The 19,836-nt window shown below is 38.1% G+C and overlaps 1 protein-coding gene across 9 annotated transcripts in view; it reads left to right on the forward strand.

The window, feature by feature from the left end:
• Positions 1–19,836, forward strand: part of Dop1a (DOP1 leucine zipper like protein A) — a 102,650-nt gene that overhangs the window by 19,110 nt on the left and 63,704 nt on the right. For 7 of the 9 annotated variants that reach the window (XR_005488357.2, XM_017596105.3, XM_017596108.3 and 4 more), the window contains exons 2-6: positions 3,677–3,730; positions 10,580–10,770; positions 12,531–12,712; positions 16,906–17,076; positions 19,316–19,505. Coding sequence is in view for 8 of the 9 variants with exons in the window: in XM_017596105.3 (XP_017451594.1) it covers positions 10,633–10,770; positions 12,531–12,712; positions 16,906–17,076; positions 19,316–19,505 (681 nt within the window). In the remaining variant the exon portion in view is untranslated. The remainder of the gene's footprint in view (positions 1–3,676; positions 3,731–10,579; positions 10,771–12,530; positions 12,713–16,905; positions 17,077–19,315; positions 19,506–19,836) is intronic. The other 2 variants (XM_063265561.1, XM_017596106.3) reach the window with 1 other exon arrangement.

The raw sequence follows: 19,836 nt of genomic DNA on the forward strand, positions 1-19,836 counted from the left end.
TTCCTAGCAATGCTACAACATGCTGTATCTGCAGCTCCAGGGATCTGGCCTCCAAGAACACCATATATATATATATATGTATATACATATGTATATACATATATGTATATATGTATATATGTATATGTGTGTATATGTATGGATATGTATGTATGTATATGTATGTATGTATGTATATATGTATGTATGTATATATGTATATATATATGCCATACATAACACATATGTGCATGAACAGAAGTTAGTAATTAGAGGATTTTACCCCTCAACCTTCTTCTTTCTTCCTTAGCATAGGAGAGTGCAGTGAGCACTAAACTGAGCAAATGATCTTTGTATGCCTCTTAGGAATTCTACTTTTTATAACCATTTAAATGACACATACATGTGCACACTCTGATGCAGTATTTAGTTCCTAAAATTTTCTCTTTTATACCATAAAACACAAAATAAATATATAGTACTTCATTTACCCAAAGAAATCTTTAGGATTTTTTTTTTATAGACAGCCATGTTTCTTCATTTCTTTTTGGAAGAGAAATAATACCACACTAATCTTGTTGAATGGCAATTCCAGTTCAATTTGTCTGAGTTGTAGGTCTGAAAGAACTAACTAAATTTTCAAATGGTTCTTTAGTTCAAGTCAGAAGAACCACTGTCAACGACTCCTGAAAGGTTTCAAACACCATTATGATTTGCTTGTTTCATTTAAGAAAAAACAAATTTAAATTTTTTAGTTCAGGTTTCTAGAACATGATGCTATAATGCTGTACACTGAGTAAATTTATAGAGTAAAGATTTGTTCAGTGCAAAGTTCCAGAGACTGGGAGGTTCAGAGTTAAGGTATGGCATCTGGTGAGATCTTTCTCTCTGGTAAGGACTGAGAGCAGAGTCCAGAGCCTGTGCCTCACATGGGTTGAGGAACTCATATAAGGTGGCAAAACTGACCCAGTCTTGGGATAAGTCAGTAAACCTATGAACAGTTTCACTTATTAAAAATGGCTTAATCCATGGACGAAGAGAGCACAAGTGACCTAATGACCAGGGGCCACACCTCTTAATACCTTCTATTAGGAATTGAATTTCAACATGAATGTTAATGGAAACATAATACCAAATTATATGAAGTGATTTGTTTCATAGGAAGATTGGGACATTTTAAATTTGTTTTAAACAAAATTTGTTTGTAGAAGAAATAGAAGGGTCACATGGTGATGATTTTAAGATGCATGGAAATGTTCTGTATTTTAATTGTGGTGAGGATCTTATTTTTGATTTTAGATCTAAGTACGGTTATACTCATTATTCAAATCCATGCAAATTGATCCATTCTTATTGCCTGTACAAGCCTCAAGTCCAAGTGGATCAAGGACCTCCACATAAAACCAGAAACACTGAAAGTAGTAGAAGAGAAAGTGGGGAAGTGCCTTGAACATTTCAGCACAGGGGACAATTTCCTGAACAGAACACCAATGGCTTATGCTCTAAGATCAAGAATTGGCAAATGGGACCTCATAAAACGGCAAAGCTTCTGTAAGGCAAAGGACATAGTCAATAGGACAGAACGGCAACCAAAAGATCCTTACCAATCCTATATCCAATAGAGAGCTAATATCTAATATTTACAAAGAACTCAAGAAGTTAGACTCCAGAGAATCTAATAGCCCTATTAAAAAATGGGGTACAGAGCTAAACAAAGAATTCTCAACTGAGGAATGTCAAATGGTCACGAAGCACCTAAAGAAATGTTCAACATCCTTAGTCATCAGGAAAATGCAAATCAAAACAACCCTGAAATACCACCTCACACCATTCAGAATGGCTAAGATCAAAAACTCAGGTGACAGCAGATGCTGGTGAGGATGTGGAGAAAGAGGAACACTCCTCCATTGTTGGTGGGATTGCAAGCTGGTACAACCACTCTGGAACTCAGTCTGGCAGTTCCTCAGAAAATTGGGCATAGTCCTATCTGAGGACCTAGCTATACCACTCCTGGGCATATACCCAAAAGATGCTCCAACATATAACAAGGACACATGTTCATAGCAACCTTATTTATAATAGCCAAAACCTAGAAAAAAAACTCAGATGTCCTTCAACAGAGGAATGAATACAGGAAATGTGGTATATTTACACAATGGAGTAATACTCAGCTATTAAAAACAGTGACTTCCTGAAATTCTCAGGCAAAATGGATAGAAAATATCATCCTGAGTAAGGTAACCCAATGAGAAAAGAGCACACATGGTATGTACTCATTGATATGTGGATATTAGCCCCAAAGCTTGGAATACCCAAGATACAATTCATAGACCACATGAAGCTCAAGAAGAAGAGAGCCCAAAGTGTGGATGCTTCAGTCCTTCTTCAAAGAAGGAACAAAATACTCACAGGAGTAAATATGGAGACAAAGTGTGGAGCAGAGACTGAAAGAAAAGCCATTCAGAGACTGCCACACATGGGGATCCATCCCATATACAGTCACCAAACCCAGTCACTATTAGGGATGATAAGAGGTGCATTGCTGTCAGGAGCCTGATATAGCTGTCTCCTGAGAGGCTCTGCCAGAGCCTGACAAATACAGAGGTAGATGCTTGCAGCCAACCATTGGACTGAGAATGGGGTCCCCAATAGAGGAGTTAGAGAATGGACTGAAGGAGCTGAAGTTATTTGCAACTCTATAGGAAAAACAACAATATCAACCAACCAGACCCACCCAAGTTCCCAGGGACTAAACCACCAACCAAAGATTATACATGGAGGGACCCATGGCTCTAGCTGCATATGTAGCAGAGGATGGCCTTGTTGGGCATCAGTGGGAGGAGAGGCCCTTGGTCCTGTAAAGGCTGGATGCCCCAGTGTAGGGGAATGCCAGGGTGGGAAGGCAGGAGGGTGGGTAGATGAGGGAGCACCCTTATAGAAGCAGGGGGAAGGAGGATGGGATAGTGGGTTTCTTGGGGGGGAAACTGGAAAGGGGATAATGTTTGAAATGTAAACAAAAAAATCCAATAAAATAAAATAACAAAAATAAAATAGATGTGTTAAGTACAATCATTCTAATCATTGTAATTTAATCATTGTGATCATTAAAAATCAATATAATGTAAATACTGTTAAAATAGTTCCTATACTATATTAGTTAGTGAATGTTGACATAAAAAAAAGTTAGTAATAAGATAAAAAGGTCCATAGAGGACTGATGGTATAGCTTAGTTATAGGGCGCATGTTAGTATGAGAGAGACTGGGGACACTCCACCCCACCCCCCATCCTACCCTCCACCAAAAAAAGGGAGTCGGGAGAAAGAAAAGAAAAAATACTGGTGCATTTTTTTCTTTCCTGAATGTTTCCATCAGGTCACTGTTTGAATTCATTGATATGAAACTCAAATGACCCTGACTAATAAAGTCATAAGCAAGCACATTTTAAAAAAAGCTTCATTTTAATTTGTGTTCACAAAACCATTCATCAGACTGAGTTTTATACTCTGTAACTAGCAATCAGGACCACAATTATTCACCCATAATTAGCATATATTCCTAGTATTATGTTGGTTTAATAGGGAGTGATGGAAGCAATAAAGGGATTGCTCTTAGCATTTTCTGTCTTAGCATTCTGATAGCTTAAATATATTACTTGGTTTTGATAAGCTTTGAACTAGGTTTTATCTCTTTTTATAGATGAGGAAATCCAGACTTGAGAAAACTAAGTACTTGGTTCAAGTCATTCATCTGGTAAGAAATTTTAATTTTTATACTCAGGATATCTTGACTAATATGTTTGAGGCTCTATTTTCTGTTGTATTTTTATGCTCTGGATTTCTATAAATTGTCCTTTTACTAAATACTTTTTGGGTTGTTTATTTGTACTTCTTTGACTGGGTCTTGCTCACTGGGTAGACTTGCCTAGCCTAGAACTCACTGTGTAGACCAGGATGGCCTTGAACTCATAGAGCTCCACCTACTGGGATTAAAGGAACTCTTACCAAGCCTGACTCTTGCATTAAATATTTGGTGTAGTGGAGTTTGTTTTGTTTTGTTTCTACACTAGACTCTTTCGTGGGAAGAGGCTTGTCATAGGTTTTCTTGACACAACATGGGAAATATTATGTGTGTGTGGTTTAAGGCAGTGTTGTAGGGACACACTATGCTAAGAGACTGTGATGAGATAAACACAAAGGTGGAAGTTAATACCTAAAGATCTTTATGGCAGCTTAACTGTGTTACAAGAACAGGCCGCATGTATGCGTAGCTGATAAATTGGGACGAAACCTAGTCCTTAATTACAGTTAGCTTGAGAAATACTGACTTAAGCCCTTGACGATGTAGCTCAGCGGTAGAGCAACTGCCTTGCGAGAAATACTGACTTAAGTAACCTTAAAATATGGAGAAAAATACTAAGAACTGAAATTTGTATTGCATGTTAGGTTAGAAAGTGGCATACCTGTTTATGTTCTAATGTGTGATTAATTTTATAGTCAGCCCACTGAGGAAGCTGGACCTAGTGGTTAATTTATATCTATAAGTCCAATGCACAAGGGAGTGCTGAGCAGGAAAGCATCCTGGCCTGCACAGTTTCATTCTGGCCTCCACATGCATACACATGTATGAGCATCTACACAACATGCCTGAACATCAGCACATGCGTGTATTCCCCCCAACATCCACTGAATAAAACTACATTTGCATTTTCCTTATGATTCTTTTTTTTATTTATAAGTGTGTGCACATGCCTATGGGTGCCAGTGGAGGTCAGATGGTGTCAGGTCTCCTAGAGTTACAGCCAGCTGTGAGCAGCCTGATGCGTGCTGGCGCCAGAGCTTAGTCCTCCTCCAGGACAGCAAGTGCTCTGAACTGCTGAGCATCTTTCCAGCCTTTCTTCTGTCGTTATCCACTTACAAATGTTTTAATCCATTATTAAAAGGCATGGCTTTGTTTTAGTATGCCACATTTCTTTTTATCAAAAGCACATTGTTTTATATATGGTAGTGGTTGAATTTTTGAAAATGTTAGACTAAATTAAATATGATTTAAAAATTTAAATCATATGATTCATGATAGACATATCTTTACTCATTAAAACCAGTCTTATGAGAGCTCTTGAAAGCAAATTCATATGAAAACTGAATATTTTATAAGAAAAACTGCAAATATTTACACATATTTTATTATGAAAAGATAGATTACATATACATAGCCAATAAGTAAGTTAAATAGATCCAAAAAAAAAAAAAAAAAGGTTGTCAGAGCTTGAGACTCAAAATGATTCCTAGTGGCTTTTATTTTGGTTTGACTTTGATTTCACACAAGGTATTATTCTTCAACACTCTCTCTCTCTCTCTCTCTCTCCCTCGCTCGCCCGCTCACTCACTCACTCACTCTACTCACTGTGTGTGTGTGTGTGTGTGTGTGTGTGTGTGTGTGTGTGTGTGTGTGTGTGTGTGTGTGTGTGGTGGTTGTTGTTGTTGAGACAGCATCCCTGGATGGCCTAGAACTTGCCAAGTAGCCAAGGATTCATCCATCTGTCTCCACGTTCTCAGTGCTGGAATTACAAACACATAATACTGCACCAAGCTTTTTAAAATGTAAAATGGTGTGCTGGTGTGTGAGTGGGATCTGAGTGTGTACAGGTGTGTGGAGAGCAGGACAGCAGTAAGATGTCTTACTCAGTTGCTTTTCTACTCATTTCGTAAGATAGGCTCTCTCATTTGAACCTGGAGTCAAAGTTTCAGCCAGAATGGCTGGCCAAGGAACCCACAGGATCTGCCTGTGGTCACTCTTAATGCAACACTGGGGTCATAGGCACACTCCACCATGACCAACTTTTACTTAAGTCCTGAGGCTCCAAACTCAGGTTGATAATTGCATATCAAGCCCTTTATTCCTCGGATGTCCACTGCCTGGCTTTTTTTTTTTTTTGGATTTTCTTTATTTATATTTTAAATGTTATCCCCTTTCCCGGTTTACCATCCATAAACCCCCTATCCATCCCCCCCTTCCCCTTCTTCTATAAAGGTATTCCCCCACCCATCCACCCACCCCTTCCCGCCTCCCTACTATGACATTCCCCTACACTGAGGGGTACAGCCTTGGCAGAACCAAGGGCTTCTCATCCCATTGGTGCCCAACAAGTTCTTCCTCTGCTATATATGCAGCTGGGGCCATGGATCTGTCCATGTGTACTCTTTGGATGGTGGTTTAGTCCCTGGGAGCTCTGGTTGGTTGGCATTGTTGTTCTTATGGGGTTGCAGATCCTTTCAGCTCCTTCAATCCTTTCTCTAACTCCTCCAATGGGGACCCCATTCTCAGTTCAGTGGTTGGCATTTGCCTCTGTATTTGTCATGCTCTGGCAAAGCCTCTCAGGAGACAGATATATCAGGCTCACTTTAAAACATCACCCTCACTGACCCTCTCCTAGTCGCTCCTTCCCTCAATCTTTACCCCATTCCCCGGTTCCCTTCTCCTCTGAGCAGGTGGGTGTCCCCTTGGGTATCCCCCCACCGTGGCACATCAAGTCTCTGCAAGGTTACATTGCCTGCCTTTTTGACGTGGGTTCTGGGAATCTCAGGTCTTCATTTTTTTTTTTTTTTACTTCCTAATAGTGATAACTTTATTTGTCTATCTTTTTTTTTTTTTATTAACTTGAGTATTTCTTATATACATTTCGAGTGTTATTCCCTTTCCCAGTTTCCGGGCAAACATCCCCCTCCCCCCCTCCCCTTTCTTATCGGTGTTCCCCTCCCCACCCTCCCCCTATTGTCCCCCTCCCCCCAACAGTCTAGTTCACTGGGGGTTCAGTCTTAGCAGGACCCAGGGCTTCCCCTTCCACTGGTGCTCTTACTAGGATATTCATTGCTACCTATGGGGTCAGAGTCCAGGGTCAGTCCATGTATAGTCTTTAGGTAGTGGCTTAGTCCCTGGAAGCTCTGGTTGCTTGGCATTGTTGTACATATGGGGTCTCGAGCCCCTTCAAGCTCTTCCAGTTCTTTCTCTGATTCCTTCAACGGGGGTCCTATTCTCAGTTCAGTGGTTTGCTGCTGGTATTCGCCTCTGTATTTGCTGTATTCTGGCTGTGTCTCTCAGGAGCGATCTACATCCGGCTCCTGTCAGTCTGCACTTCTTTGCTTCATCCATCTTGTCTAATTGGGTGGCTGTATATGCATGGGCCACATGTGGGGCAGACTCTGAATGGGTGTTCCTTCAGTCTCTGTTTTAATCTTTGCCTCTCTCTTCCCTGCCAAGGGTATTCTTGTTCCCCTTTTAAAGAAGGAGTGAACCATTCACATTTTGATCATCTGTCTTGAGTTTCATTTGTTCTAGGCATTTAGGGTAATTCAAGCATTTGGGCTAATAGCCACTTATCAGTGAGTGCATACCATGTATGTCTTTCTGTGTTTGGGTTAGCTCACTCAGGATGATATTTTCCAGTTCCAGCCATTTGCCTATGAATTTCATAAAGTCGTTGTTTTTGATAGCTGAGTAATATTCCATTGTGTAGATGTTCAGGTCTTCATTCTTACAAGACAATCACTTTACCACCTGAGCTGTCTCTCTCTACCTTCTAGATTTTTTTTACCTGATTCAACCTTAAATTTGAATACATTAGTTACAAGTGCCACAAATTTAGCTGATTATTAATGATTAGCTTTTTTTATAACATATAAAAGTTTGTTTGAACAACACATCTATTGAGTCTTAAAAATTGTATTATCCCTCTGCTTATTGATAAATTACTCCTATTTTCATGTGTAGGAATTGCTACTAAATTGTTTCTCAGGTTAACCTTCTACATACACTGAATATTGATTGTGTATCTTCAAAAATAAATGTGTTCTATCTTAAGCTGGAAATCTCTTCCTGTCAGCAAAAGTTATGCATGTGCTTTATTTACTCCTTTTCCTGCTAATGCAGCTCACTGTTAGATTTACTTATTAGAATTTATTGTAGTACATGCATATGCCTTCAGGAAATCTAATGTGTTCCCATTCTGTTCACTCAAAAACAAAACTTGGGATTGTAGAGGTTTTGTTATCCACGAGGTCTTAATTATGGCTGTGTTTTCATGTCTTGCTTTTTATTTTTCATCTCAAGCATATTGGTGTGTGTATGCTTATGGTTGTTTTCTAAAATGTGAGATGAAACATGCCTGCACCTCAGCTGCTTGGGACAATGAGGCAGGAGGGTCACAGGTTTGAGGCCAGTGTGAGAAACATAGCAAGGCCCTGTCTCAGTATAAATTTTCAAAAGGGATGAGGTACAGCTCTGCAGTTGAGTATTACAGGGGAAGCCCTGCCCTATCAGTACCGAGGGAATGGAAACCACAGATTGCCAACAAGACAGCTTGCATAACATTTCACTTATTTCTCCTTTTAACTAGTAAGTCACATGGGTGTGAGTCTCAGCGATCTCATTCTTGCAGTTTTGTACTGTATATCTGCATAGTTTCTTTGTGGATGTGTCTGCTCACATATTTTGTCCACTTTAAACTTCCTTGTATTGAAGAGGAGTTTTTTTATATACCAGTTAAGTACTTGGTCAGATATAGTGAACATAGTTGCCCCTTTCATTCTCTTTTCATTTTCCTTATGGTATTTCTAGCCCCACAGGTTTAAAATATCAGTACAGTAGGATTTATTTTCTTTGGTTGCTTTTTTTACTATTATTTCTTGGAAGGCTGTTTACCTCTAGGTCATGAAATTTTGCTTCTATATTTTCTTCTAAAAATTTTATAATTCTACATGTCATATTTAAATCTATGATCTTTTTAAGTTAATCTTGTACAAATTTGAGGAAGGAGTCAAATTCAGTTATAAGTATTATATGAGTTATATTTAAAAGATTATTGAAGAAATTTTTCTTACTCCATCAAACTGTTTTAGCAGTCTGTGAGGCCTATTCTTTGACCTTCCTAGAGCCCCAGAATCCAGCTGGTAAGGAAAGATGTAGACAGAAGTTAGGGTAAAAATGTAAAAACTGGAAGAGACCTATACTTACTTCAATTAAATTCTTATTAATTATCTATTGTGGCATAACAAATAACCCTCAAATTCAGTGGCATATGCGAGAACACTTTCTGTTATACATCCGCAGGTATTTGAAAGACTTAGCTATGTGTATTACTGATTTAGGAATCTCTTATAGAATGATATCCAAATGTCAATTGCGTCTGCACTCAAATCCAGACTTAGCTGATAGCAGAGGAGCTATCTAAAATGGCTCACTCCCATGGTAGTAACACAAAGCCTCAGTTCTTCATTATGGGTTCAACTCCTAAGTGTCTTCATGATATGGCAGCTGACTTGTCCCAGAGCTAAGTTATCTAAGAGTCTTTGGAAGCTGAAGTGCTTTTTGTGGCCTATTGAGTGCTGCCATTATCTCTTCTGCCTACTGCTATCATTAAATTTGAGTCTAAACGAGGGACTGAAGCACTAAGCACACTCTTAAAAAGGAATATCATGGAAATTGTGCTGTGTTTGAACTATCATATATTCTTGTCCATTATACCCAGAGTCAGTACTGATCCTAAGTAGCTGGTGCTCCTTCATACTAGATGCCCATTATTAGTTAATACAATGAATCTTTAAAACCAGGTGTTTGTAGTTCCATCCATTTTCCTTCGAATTTCATGAAGTCATTGTTTTTAGTGATTGAGTAGTACTCCATTGTGTAGATGTACCACATTTTCTGTATCCATTCCTCTGTTGAGGGACATCTGGGTTGTTTCCAGCTTCTGGCTATAATAAATAAGGCTGCTATGAGCATAATGGAGCACGTGTCTTTGTTATATGTTGGAGCATCTTTTGTGCCCAGGAGTGGTCCTATATCCAATTGTCTGAGGAACCTCCAGACTGATTTCCAGAGTAGTTATGCCAGCTTACAGTCCCACCAGCAATGGAGGAGTGTTCCTTTTCTCCACATCCATGGAGGGACCATGACTCTAGCTGCACATGTAGCAGAGGATTGCTTTATCTGACATCAGTAGAGGAGACCCTTGACCCTGTGGGGGCTCAATGCCCCAGCATAGGGGAATGCTAGGGCAGTGAGGCAGGAGTGGGTGGGTTGGTGGGGGAGTTCCCTCATAAAAGCAAGGGGAGGAGAATGGGATAGGGGGCTTGTAGAGGGGAAACAAGAAGAAGATAACATTTGAAATATAAATAAATAAAAAAATCAATAAATATATATGTATATATAAGATAATAAACTATTGAAGAAAATATTTTAAAAAATAAAATAATACAGATGTTTTTTTCCTTTGGTTTTTCTTTTCTTTTTTTCATTCCTATATCCTTGATATGTTCAATCTAAACATTTTTACTAGATTTTGCTATCAAAATAGAAGAGGCTATGTACAGAATTTTTTATCAACAAATGTGGCAGAAATAACATGAAGTAATCAAAATTTTTCTTTTTATATGCCTAAATAAAATGCCCATTTTCCACTTTGAATATTAATATTGTCCTATATACTGACTAGAATTTTGAATGCTTCTGTTGTAAAATTAGTCATTTGTTTTGTAATGAGACTTTATGAACCCTCTCCCATTCTTTCCTTTGTAATCTTGGTTTCTCTGGAATCTCTTGTAGGGAAGGACTTTGCATGACTTTGGAACTGGTCTCTAGTAGAACAGGGTGGGAGAATGAACACAGAAGAGCTAGAGTTACTGAGTGACTCCAAATACAGAAACTATGTAGCTGCAATTGACAAAGCACTAAAGAATTTTGAATACTCCAGTGAATGGGCAGATTTGATATCAGCACTTGGAAAACTCAACAAGGTATGCTCTTCTCATCCATTATCCAGTTAGTAAAAGGAATGAAAGTCAGAAATCTGTTTATGCCTGTTTACAGATTTAGCTAAATCTTGAAGTAAAGACTATAAAATGTAACTGAACTTCAGCTTTCATAAATGGCATTCTACTTCATGAGTTCATGCCTGTGTGGTCAGGCATACTACTAACACCTCAGCAGTTCTTATTCAAAGAAACAGTAGCACTAAAAGACACTAGTTGGTAGCAGCAGGAATAGTAGTATCAGTATCATTATTACTGGTACCTGTAACAGCAGGGACTGAGAAATATGTGTGATACTGTAAGAGTAAATTTTTGTAATGGAGCATCAGATGAAGTTCTGGAGTTCCTGGCACCAAAACAAAAAGCTGTAACTAGAAAGTAATAACTTCAATTTCCTTTCCTAATGGTGTAAGTGCAGCAACAAGACACACTTTATGCCTAGGCAAGCCTAGGTACAAATCAGTACTTTTTACAAAGGCAGTTTTAAACATAGTCCCTAAGCCTTATAACCTGACTTGGAATTAGCCTTCTTTCATAGTCTGATTTTAATCAAGTTCCTATAGAAAGGCCACTCACTGATCAGCTCTCAGCTTCCTGTTTTGACCCAATTTTGTTCTAATTTCAGTCAAACTTCTCTTTCTTCACACACATCGTTTTAATATGATTATTGTTCTTAGTGATTGGAGATGCCTCTAAACGATGGAAAAAGAATACATTCACAGTAACTGTTGTAACATCAAACAGCTTCTCCTGTCATTATTTGGAAAGAAATTTTAACATACACAGCAAGGAAAATAGATTGCAAGATCATTACCCTGCGAGTGTAAGGAAAAAGATTTTCATTTCCACTGTACAAAGGGTTTATCTTAAAATGGCACACACGAGCTTCTGTGCGGTAATAATTACCGCAACATACATGTACTTCCAACATTTACTGTGTGAGCTTTGAAAACTTCATCTCTCTACTATCCCGAGAAATATGGCTTCCTTTCAGGAGCTAGGGTTTTTGTCCTGCTGAAAGATTGCTAAGAGTCTCATTTTGAAGGCCATTTGGGAACAATTTTCAACAGCAATTCTTTGAATTATGGGCATGATTTAGACCAATTAAGAACATAATTAGCTTCTTATACATTAATCAGTATTAATGAAAACATCTTATTATATCTAAATAACGAAAAATAAGATAAGATTTTAGATGATACTAATTTTAAATTTTAAACCTATGCAGATATATACAGAGAGAGACATGCACATGCAGACATACATGGATGTATCTATTTGTTTATGTAGTCAAAACATGTTTTGTAGTCAAAATAGATTTTGGTATAAATCTAGTTACTGGGCACTCTACTGCTGACTTCTCCACTATATTGCCTCCGACAGTCAGTTTCTTTTGCACACACACTCTCATGCTCACACCTACCTTCCCCCCAACCCCCCTCCCTCTCTCCCTCTCCATAAACCATCCTCAGTGGGGGACCCATGATTTTTCTGCATCATGACAGTAAAGGTTTGCAAAAATTTGTGCCTTTATTCTCTACATATTTTGTACAAATTATTCTTTCATTAAAATATATATTTCTGTTAACATATAATAGTTATGTTTTAACAATATAATCTTTTTCAATTTTTTAATTTCAAATGTATGCTGATAAAGTTTTGAAAAAAATTCCATAATAATTTTTATAAAGAAATAGTAATAAAATGAGACATTTTTCTGTTTCACTAAAATTATTTTGTTCAAGGTTTTACAAAATAATGCCAAGTACCAGGTAGTACCCAAGAAACTGACCATAGGCAAGCGCCTAGCTCAATGTCTGCACCCAGCACTACCAGGCGGAGTTCATCGGAAAGCACTTGAAACATATGAAATCATCTTCAAAATCATTGGCCCTAAGCGCCTTGCCAAAGATCTTTTCTTATATAGGTAAGAGTAATTTTATTAATTATATACAATATAAAATATATTTTTAGCTAGGTGGGGTGATACATGCCTTTAGTCTCAGCACTCAGGAGGCAGAGGTAGGCAGATATCTATGAGTCTGAGGCTAGCCTGGTCTATATAGCTAGTTCAGACCAGCCAAGACTGTATAGTAAGACGGTTTCCAATATATATTTGTATATATGTCTAAACTGTTTGACCTTTCTACAATAAAATAAAAAATTTGAAAAATTGTTTCTTATGTAAATGTCAAATATGTGAATTCAGTGTTTTAGAAAAATGTAAAACCTTTCTCAAATTGTGTTTCTCTCTTAGCATGCATAAAAGTTGTCATTCAAAACTGTTGACACTAATTAGGCATTGCACCTTTGTAAGGTTGACAGATAGCCTGGGAAAACATACTTTATTTCTTAGTAGCGCTAACGTCATAAACCATCCTTTGACCATTCTTTCCTTTGGCTTCTCTGAAATGGCATTTTCTTTAATATTTTTTATTGTGTTTTACCACCCTTTCCTCATCCACCCCAACTCGACATCTGCCATTTCTTAGGGCTCTCTTGGTTCTGGCACTGCTTATGGCCATACCATGTGCATCTGAAGTGTATAACGTGACGCTATGAGGTGCACACACTAATGAAGCAGGTTCACATACCCCTCATTGCACGGACCTCTGGACCTTTCTTGCTTTGACTGCATCTCCATATTTCCTCCCATGCCTGATAGCCTTGGTTTGTTTCATATACACTGAATTCAAATCGATGGCACAAGTGCCGTGCCGGCCCTAGCTTTAAACTCTTGGCTTAGTCATGACGCGTGTGTATCTTTTAAAGCCACTAAAACTTGACCTATTTAAAAATAAATCTCCCCTTCCAATAAACACTCCCTTCACTGTACTAAAGGTCTGTAAAAGGTACAACCATCAATCCCTTTCCACGAGCCTTAAATGTGAGTTGCACACCTTGTTAACCCTGTCCATATTCTTCTACTTCCTGTGCAGGCTCCCTGGAAGTTCTGTCTCAATGGTTAAGAGTAAGGTTGTCAAACTAATTGTTCTTGGACCACTTGTTTTTAACTCTTTGTACCCTCATTTACAAAAATGGAAATGATACTATTCATAATATACAGACAGTTCTTACAACAGTGTGCCCAGTAACCTACACAGAGCATCTGTCTACCTCACTGGTGTCTGCCATTTCAAATGAGCATTTAAACCGATGGAGCCTCTGGCCTTAGCTTTGTTTTTTGTTTGTTTGTTTTATGTATATGAGATTATTTTATTTAGTTATTTAATGTATATGAGTACACTGTACACTGTAGCTGTCTTCAGACACACCAGACATCCCATTGCAGATGATTGTGAGCCACCATGTGGTCACTGGGAATTGAACTCAGGACCTCTGGAAGAGCAGTCAGTGCTCTTAACTATTGAGCCATGTCTCCTGCCCTGTCCTTAGCTTCTTATACTCTGTTCTTCACATAGTATTAGAATGATCCTTTTTCAAATACATTAAAGAAATTATGTCATGTATGTCTTCTAAGATTTCATGTACTGGGTTGATACAAGTAATCTCAAATGTAGATTTTCCAACTCAGAACAGAGATCATCTGTGTGAGTGTCAGTTTTGTGAAGATTCTTCTCCATTGGCAAACTCTTCAGTGGACTTCAGCTGGCCATTCTGTAGGCCAGCTCAGTCCTTACATTGTCTTTCTATAGACACTATCAGGTCTCACAGGTTGACAAGTCACTAAGACTGCTTCCAGTACTAACACTATGAGCAAGTCCAGGCCTCCAGGCTTCCCATTGTGTTTGGAGACACATTGTGGTCTATACAACTCACTGTTTAGATTCAATTAATTTGCTAGAGTAACTCATAGAATTCAGAGAAACATACTCATTGGCTATCATAACAAATATTTTAAAGGACACAAATACACAAATGAAGGAACCAAGGACAGGAGTTTCCTTCCTGATAGAGAGCTTCAGTACACCACTTCTTGAGTGTGGATGAGTTCCTGATTATCTCTACATCGTCACGTCCAGAAACTCCTTCGAGGTTTCTTTGTATACTTCATTGCATAGGCAAGATCAAAGCATGAACAACCATATGGAAACATGATAGGCACACACACAAAAAAAGCTCCGCACGACATTACTTCCTAACAGGTTAGAGGATCATTTTTTAAATGACAATCTTCTGATGGACTGTCAATCAAAGTAGATAAGAGTTTCTTTACAGCTACATCCAAGTCAAAATGGCAGGGAAAGATTAATTTCTACAGTCTAGCTCTAGAAAAAGGAAGTCCAGTTTTTATAATCAAGTGTGGGGTAAAGAGAGAGAGAGAGAGAAAGAGAGAGAGAGAGAGAGACACAGACAGACAGACAGACAGACAGACAGACAGACCGACCAATTTCTGAATCCTAAAATGCCATAACAAAAACAAAAGTTTTGTTCTTTGGTTTTTTTTTTGTTTTTGTTTGTTGTTGTTGTTGTTGTTGTTGTTGTTGTTGTTGTTGTAGTAATACATTGGATTGGAAGCAAAGATGTCAGCAGAGAGCAGAAAAAGACAGAAATTGAGGAGACAGAGTTGTCAATGAGGGTAGCTTCTGGTAAAGGCAGGACATGACCCTAGGCACACAGAAGGCAGTTTCACAAAAACAGAATATGACTACAGCCTCAGGTCAGTGTTCCTAAAATTTTGGGCAGAAAACTACTCAATTGAACTTGACTTCTACTTCCCATATGAAACAAGGAGTAGTTTGAGAGTCTCCATTAATCTTCAAAGCACTACCTGAGTGCAGAACATGGCACACGGGTCTTAAACATAGAAATACTGGCAGTTGTGTTCTCCTGTTCCTAATACTCACAAATAGTTTAAACCTAGTACTAAATATTCTAATAAGGTACTATTTACTACTTTAGGAAATCAAACCAGGCCTATAATCCTAATCTAATTAGCAGGTTAGTTTCAATTCATTAAGGAACTGACATAAACTGAGAGCTGCATGTTTAAGGATCCTCCAGTGTACCATATGTAAGTAAGAGTGTAGGGATTCTTTGTGAACAGGACAGGCAAAGGCCTGGAGTCTACATAGGGCATGGAAGGCTCTCAAAGGAACAGAATGGGCTGAGTTAGGAGTACATGAATGAAATGAGGGAGTGCACACGGCTTGTACAGTGGATGCAGTAGCCAGAAGGTAGAAATGGTCAAAACTGTGTTGGTAGGAAATCTATGAGACATTTTTCAAGAAAGTTATAACTTCATAGAAGTTTTGGATTCTACCTGAAAAGGTGATGAAAATATGGCAGTCTCTGCTAAGTAATCATAAAGATGAGATAGAAAGAATTTACTCAGGAACTGGCTGCAAGGGAAACCTGAGGAGAGAACATAGCCTGTGGCCGATGGTTGGAGGAGATTTGTTTTGTTTTGTTTTGTTTCATCTGAGACAAGTCTTTTTACATAACCCTGACTGTGGTGGAACTCACTATGTAGACAAGGCTAGCCTTGAACTCACAGAGACCCACTTTCCTCTGCCTGCTGAGTACTGGGCATGCGCCACCACATGAGTCTTGGAGGAGACATTTTTACAGTAGGTGCAAACATCACTTCTAGATAGATATATAGCTATGACCAGCTAATAACAGACACCATATTTTAAAATACTAGTTATGGAGGAGAAAAGGCAGACTCCTAGGAAACATGAGAATTCTTGTTTGGAATTGTGGAATTAAAAGGAGTTTGTGAGGGAAGGTCTCATGGCTCAATGGTAGCGTGTCTGACTCCAGATCAGAAGGTTATATGTTCAAATCACATCAGGGTCATGTATCTGGGCTGGAGAGATGGCTCAGAGGTTAAGAGCACTGACTGCTCTTCCAAAGGTCCTGAGTTCAATTCCCAGCAACCACATGGTGGCTCACAACCATCTGTAATGAGATCTGCTGCCCCCTTCTGGTGTGTCTGAGGACAGCAACAGCGTTCTCATAACATTAAAAAAGGATGTGAAACAGCTAGGAAGTGTGTGTGTATGAAATTCAGGTGAGAGAACTGGCTTAGTTTAACAGATGTAGAAGTCATTAATAGATAATATTTATTTGCTGTAACCTGTTTCATCAGAATATATGATATACTTGCATATAAATTAATGTTGGTGCTGTTTTACGTCTTCATTTTTTTAACAGTTCTGGGCTGTTTCCTCTTCTTGCCAATGCTGCTATGTCTGTAAAACCAACACTGCTCAGTTTGTATGAGATATATTATCTGCCTTTGGGGAAAACTCTGAAACCTGGTCTCCAGGGATTGCTGACTGGTATTCTTCCTGGCTTAGAAGAAGGATCAGAGTATTATGAGAGGTAATGGTATTTGTTCCTCTTTGGTATTACAAGTTATGAATTAGTCAGAAACCATCCTTAACTGTTTTTTAACATCACAAAATTAATTATTCTAGATGCATAAACATAACACATTAAGATTTCAGTAGCATGGGACTGGAGATATGGCCCAGCAATTAAGAATATTGGTTACTCTTGCAAAAAAAACTAGGTTGGATTCCTAGCACTGAAGTGACAATTCACAGCTATCTATAACTCTAGTTCCATGGAATCTGATGCCCTCTTTTGACCTGCCTGGGTACCAGGCATTTGTATAATATTGCATGCATACATGCAGATAAAGCATTCATGCACACATTAAAAAATAAAAATTAAAAAATATTATTAATGCTAGAGAGATGATTTAGGGGTTAAGAGCACTTGCTACTCTTCCTGAGGACCTGATTTAGAGTCTCAGTACCCACTTAGATGCTCACAGCCATCTGAAACTCCAGTTTCAGGGGATTTAGAATCTTTTTCTGGCTTCCACAGGCATCAGACAGTTAAGTGACACACAGATATACATTCAGACAAAACAGACATACATATAAGATTTCAATAGCAATAAAAACTGTTACAAAGTATCTTATTTGAACACTTTTTAATGTTTCCTAATTGTGTTCCATTTCTTCATCTGTAAATGAAGCAAGACCTGTCTGTATGTTTCCAAACCAAAGCAGTCCAGTGCTTAGCACATCTAAGTCACTCGAAACTTATGACCCATAATTTAAAATAGTGATATAACAGATAGATTAACAAATAAGGAATAGTGTGAAGTGGATCCCTCAGCCAACAGTGTTTAAACTGCTAAGTTGGAGAAAATATCCTGGCACCAGTACACTGCTTTTCACTAGCTGTCTCCATAACACTTGATGTGCAGTGTTAAAGAAACGGTCTGTTCTGTTTACAGCCTATTGTTATAGACAATGTGTTGTGTTGTTACAGGAAGAAAAATGAAAGAAATCGAGTTTAGTTGGCAAAAATAGGAAATGCTGTTTAACTTATAAGAAGACATAATGATTTAAACTTAGATAATTTAATCAAATACACTGCCCAATTAAGGTATTCCAAGTATTTCCACAATACAATGATAATCTAATTCTGAAAATACTGGATTATCTTTATAGAATACATTGCAAAGGATATAATGTAGTCAAAACTTAATAGCATAATTTGCTCTTTATGTTATCTTCTTTACTGTCAACCATTATTATCAAGTGTCTTTGTGTCTGATGTGTATGGAGGCTACCGGACAACTTAGTGCCGTTGGTTCTCTCCTACCTTCATGTAGGCTCCAGGGGTGGAAATCTGTTCTACAGCTTCCATGGCAAGTGCCTTTACCCCGACACACTTCTGTGGCCCATATGGTTTGCTTTTATTAATTACCTATTTGCTTATACTTATAGAAGCGTAACATAAAAGTAGTTCATTTAATTTAGAAATAAGTTTTAAATTATACTCTCAAGGGAAGTACAGAGTCAGTAGCATTTAATTCTACTAGTTCTAATTAAAACTTAATATAGAAATTAAGTAATCTCCTTTCTGACTATAGTGCCCTATTTATGTTCTGTTACATATTCCTTATAAGTACTATGAAAGGGTTCATAAATGTGTTATTTTAATGCATAGATACATTAAGACCAGAGATTAAATATTAAATCAACAACTGAGGTCATATATGGCTTTGCTGTACTATACTATAATAGACTTCTGTATATTGAATTAATTGTTTATTTTGTTTAAAACAAGAGTCAGTCACTGATAACTTTAGTTTTACTTTTGTCATATATCCAATTCTGTTATATATTGTGAATTACATGTTATCATTGTAGAAAGAGGTATCTAGAAATGTCTTAAGGTTTTGTATGAAGTCAACATAGGTATGCTAAGACTGATTAACTAAGTATGTTGCTTTATTGCTTAATATGCTTAGCCCACTGAGGTAGGCACATGCTTCAGTGCTGTTTTCTCCCTTTTACAGATGGAGACTGAATTGAAAGGATTAGGATTTATGCAGCTAATATACACGGAAGCAAGACCTGTACCCTGTCCTCTGACTATGAAGTGTATTCTTCCAGACTGAGTCACTTGTTTCCAGGGTGGAGCTCATGACTGTGCTGTGTGTCCTGTCCATTAGTTTAGAAGAGAGTGATGGTTGATTACTTTTCTCTGATACTGAATGTTTCCTTTCTTGTACCCTTCCTTCTGTTGTGTGCTCCAGAACAAACACACTGCTGGAAAAAGTTGCTGCCGCCGTAGAGCAGTCAGCGTTCTACAGTGCCCTGTGGGGCAGTCTGCTCACCAGTCCCGCTGTGCGCTTACCTGGAATCACATATGTTCTGGCCCATCTGAACAGGAAGCTTTCCATGGAAGATCAGCTCTATATAATTGGCAGTGACATTGAGCTCATGGTGGGTTGACATGTCACAAGTGTTTCTCTGGAGCCAGACAGTCCAGACTATTCTGAGAACCATGCCGTGGGCAACATTCCTGTTTTCATCAAAGAAAACTAGCAACCAAAATTCTGAATAATTATTAATATTTTTAAACATTAATTTTTCATGAAAAAGACATTATTGTTTATACCTGTTACCTTTCATTTAAGCAAATCATGATTTTAATTACCTGTCTTGTTTACTAATAGACCACTGTTACCAAAGCTACATTTATTATAATATCCCAAAGTGGACCTTCTCTCCAGTCCTACTTTTCCTTATTAAGAAAGATGTAATTTAGACAAAG

This window comes from Rattus norvegicus, chromosome 8 (genome assembly GCF_036323735.1).
Source record: "Rattus norvegicus strain BN/NHsdMcwi chromosome 8, GRCr8, whole genome shotgun sequence".
In the NCBI taxonomy this organism is placed as follows: domain Eukaryota; kingdom Metazoa; phylum Chordata; class Mammalia; order Rodentia; family Muridae; genus Rattus; species Rattus norvegicus.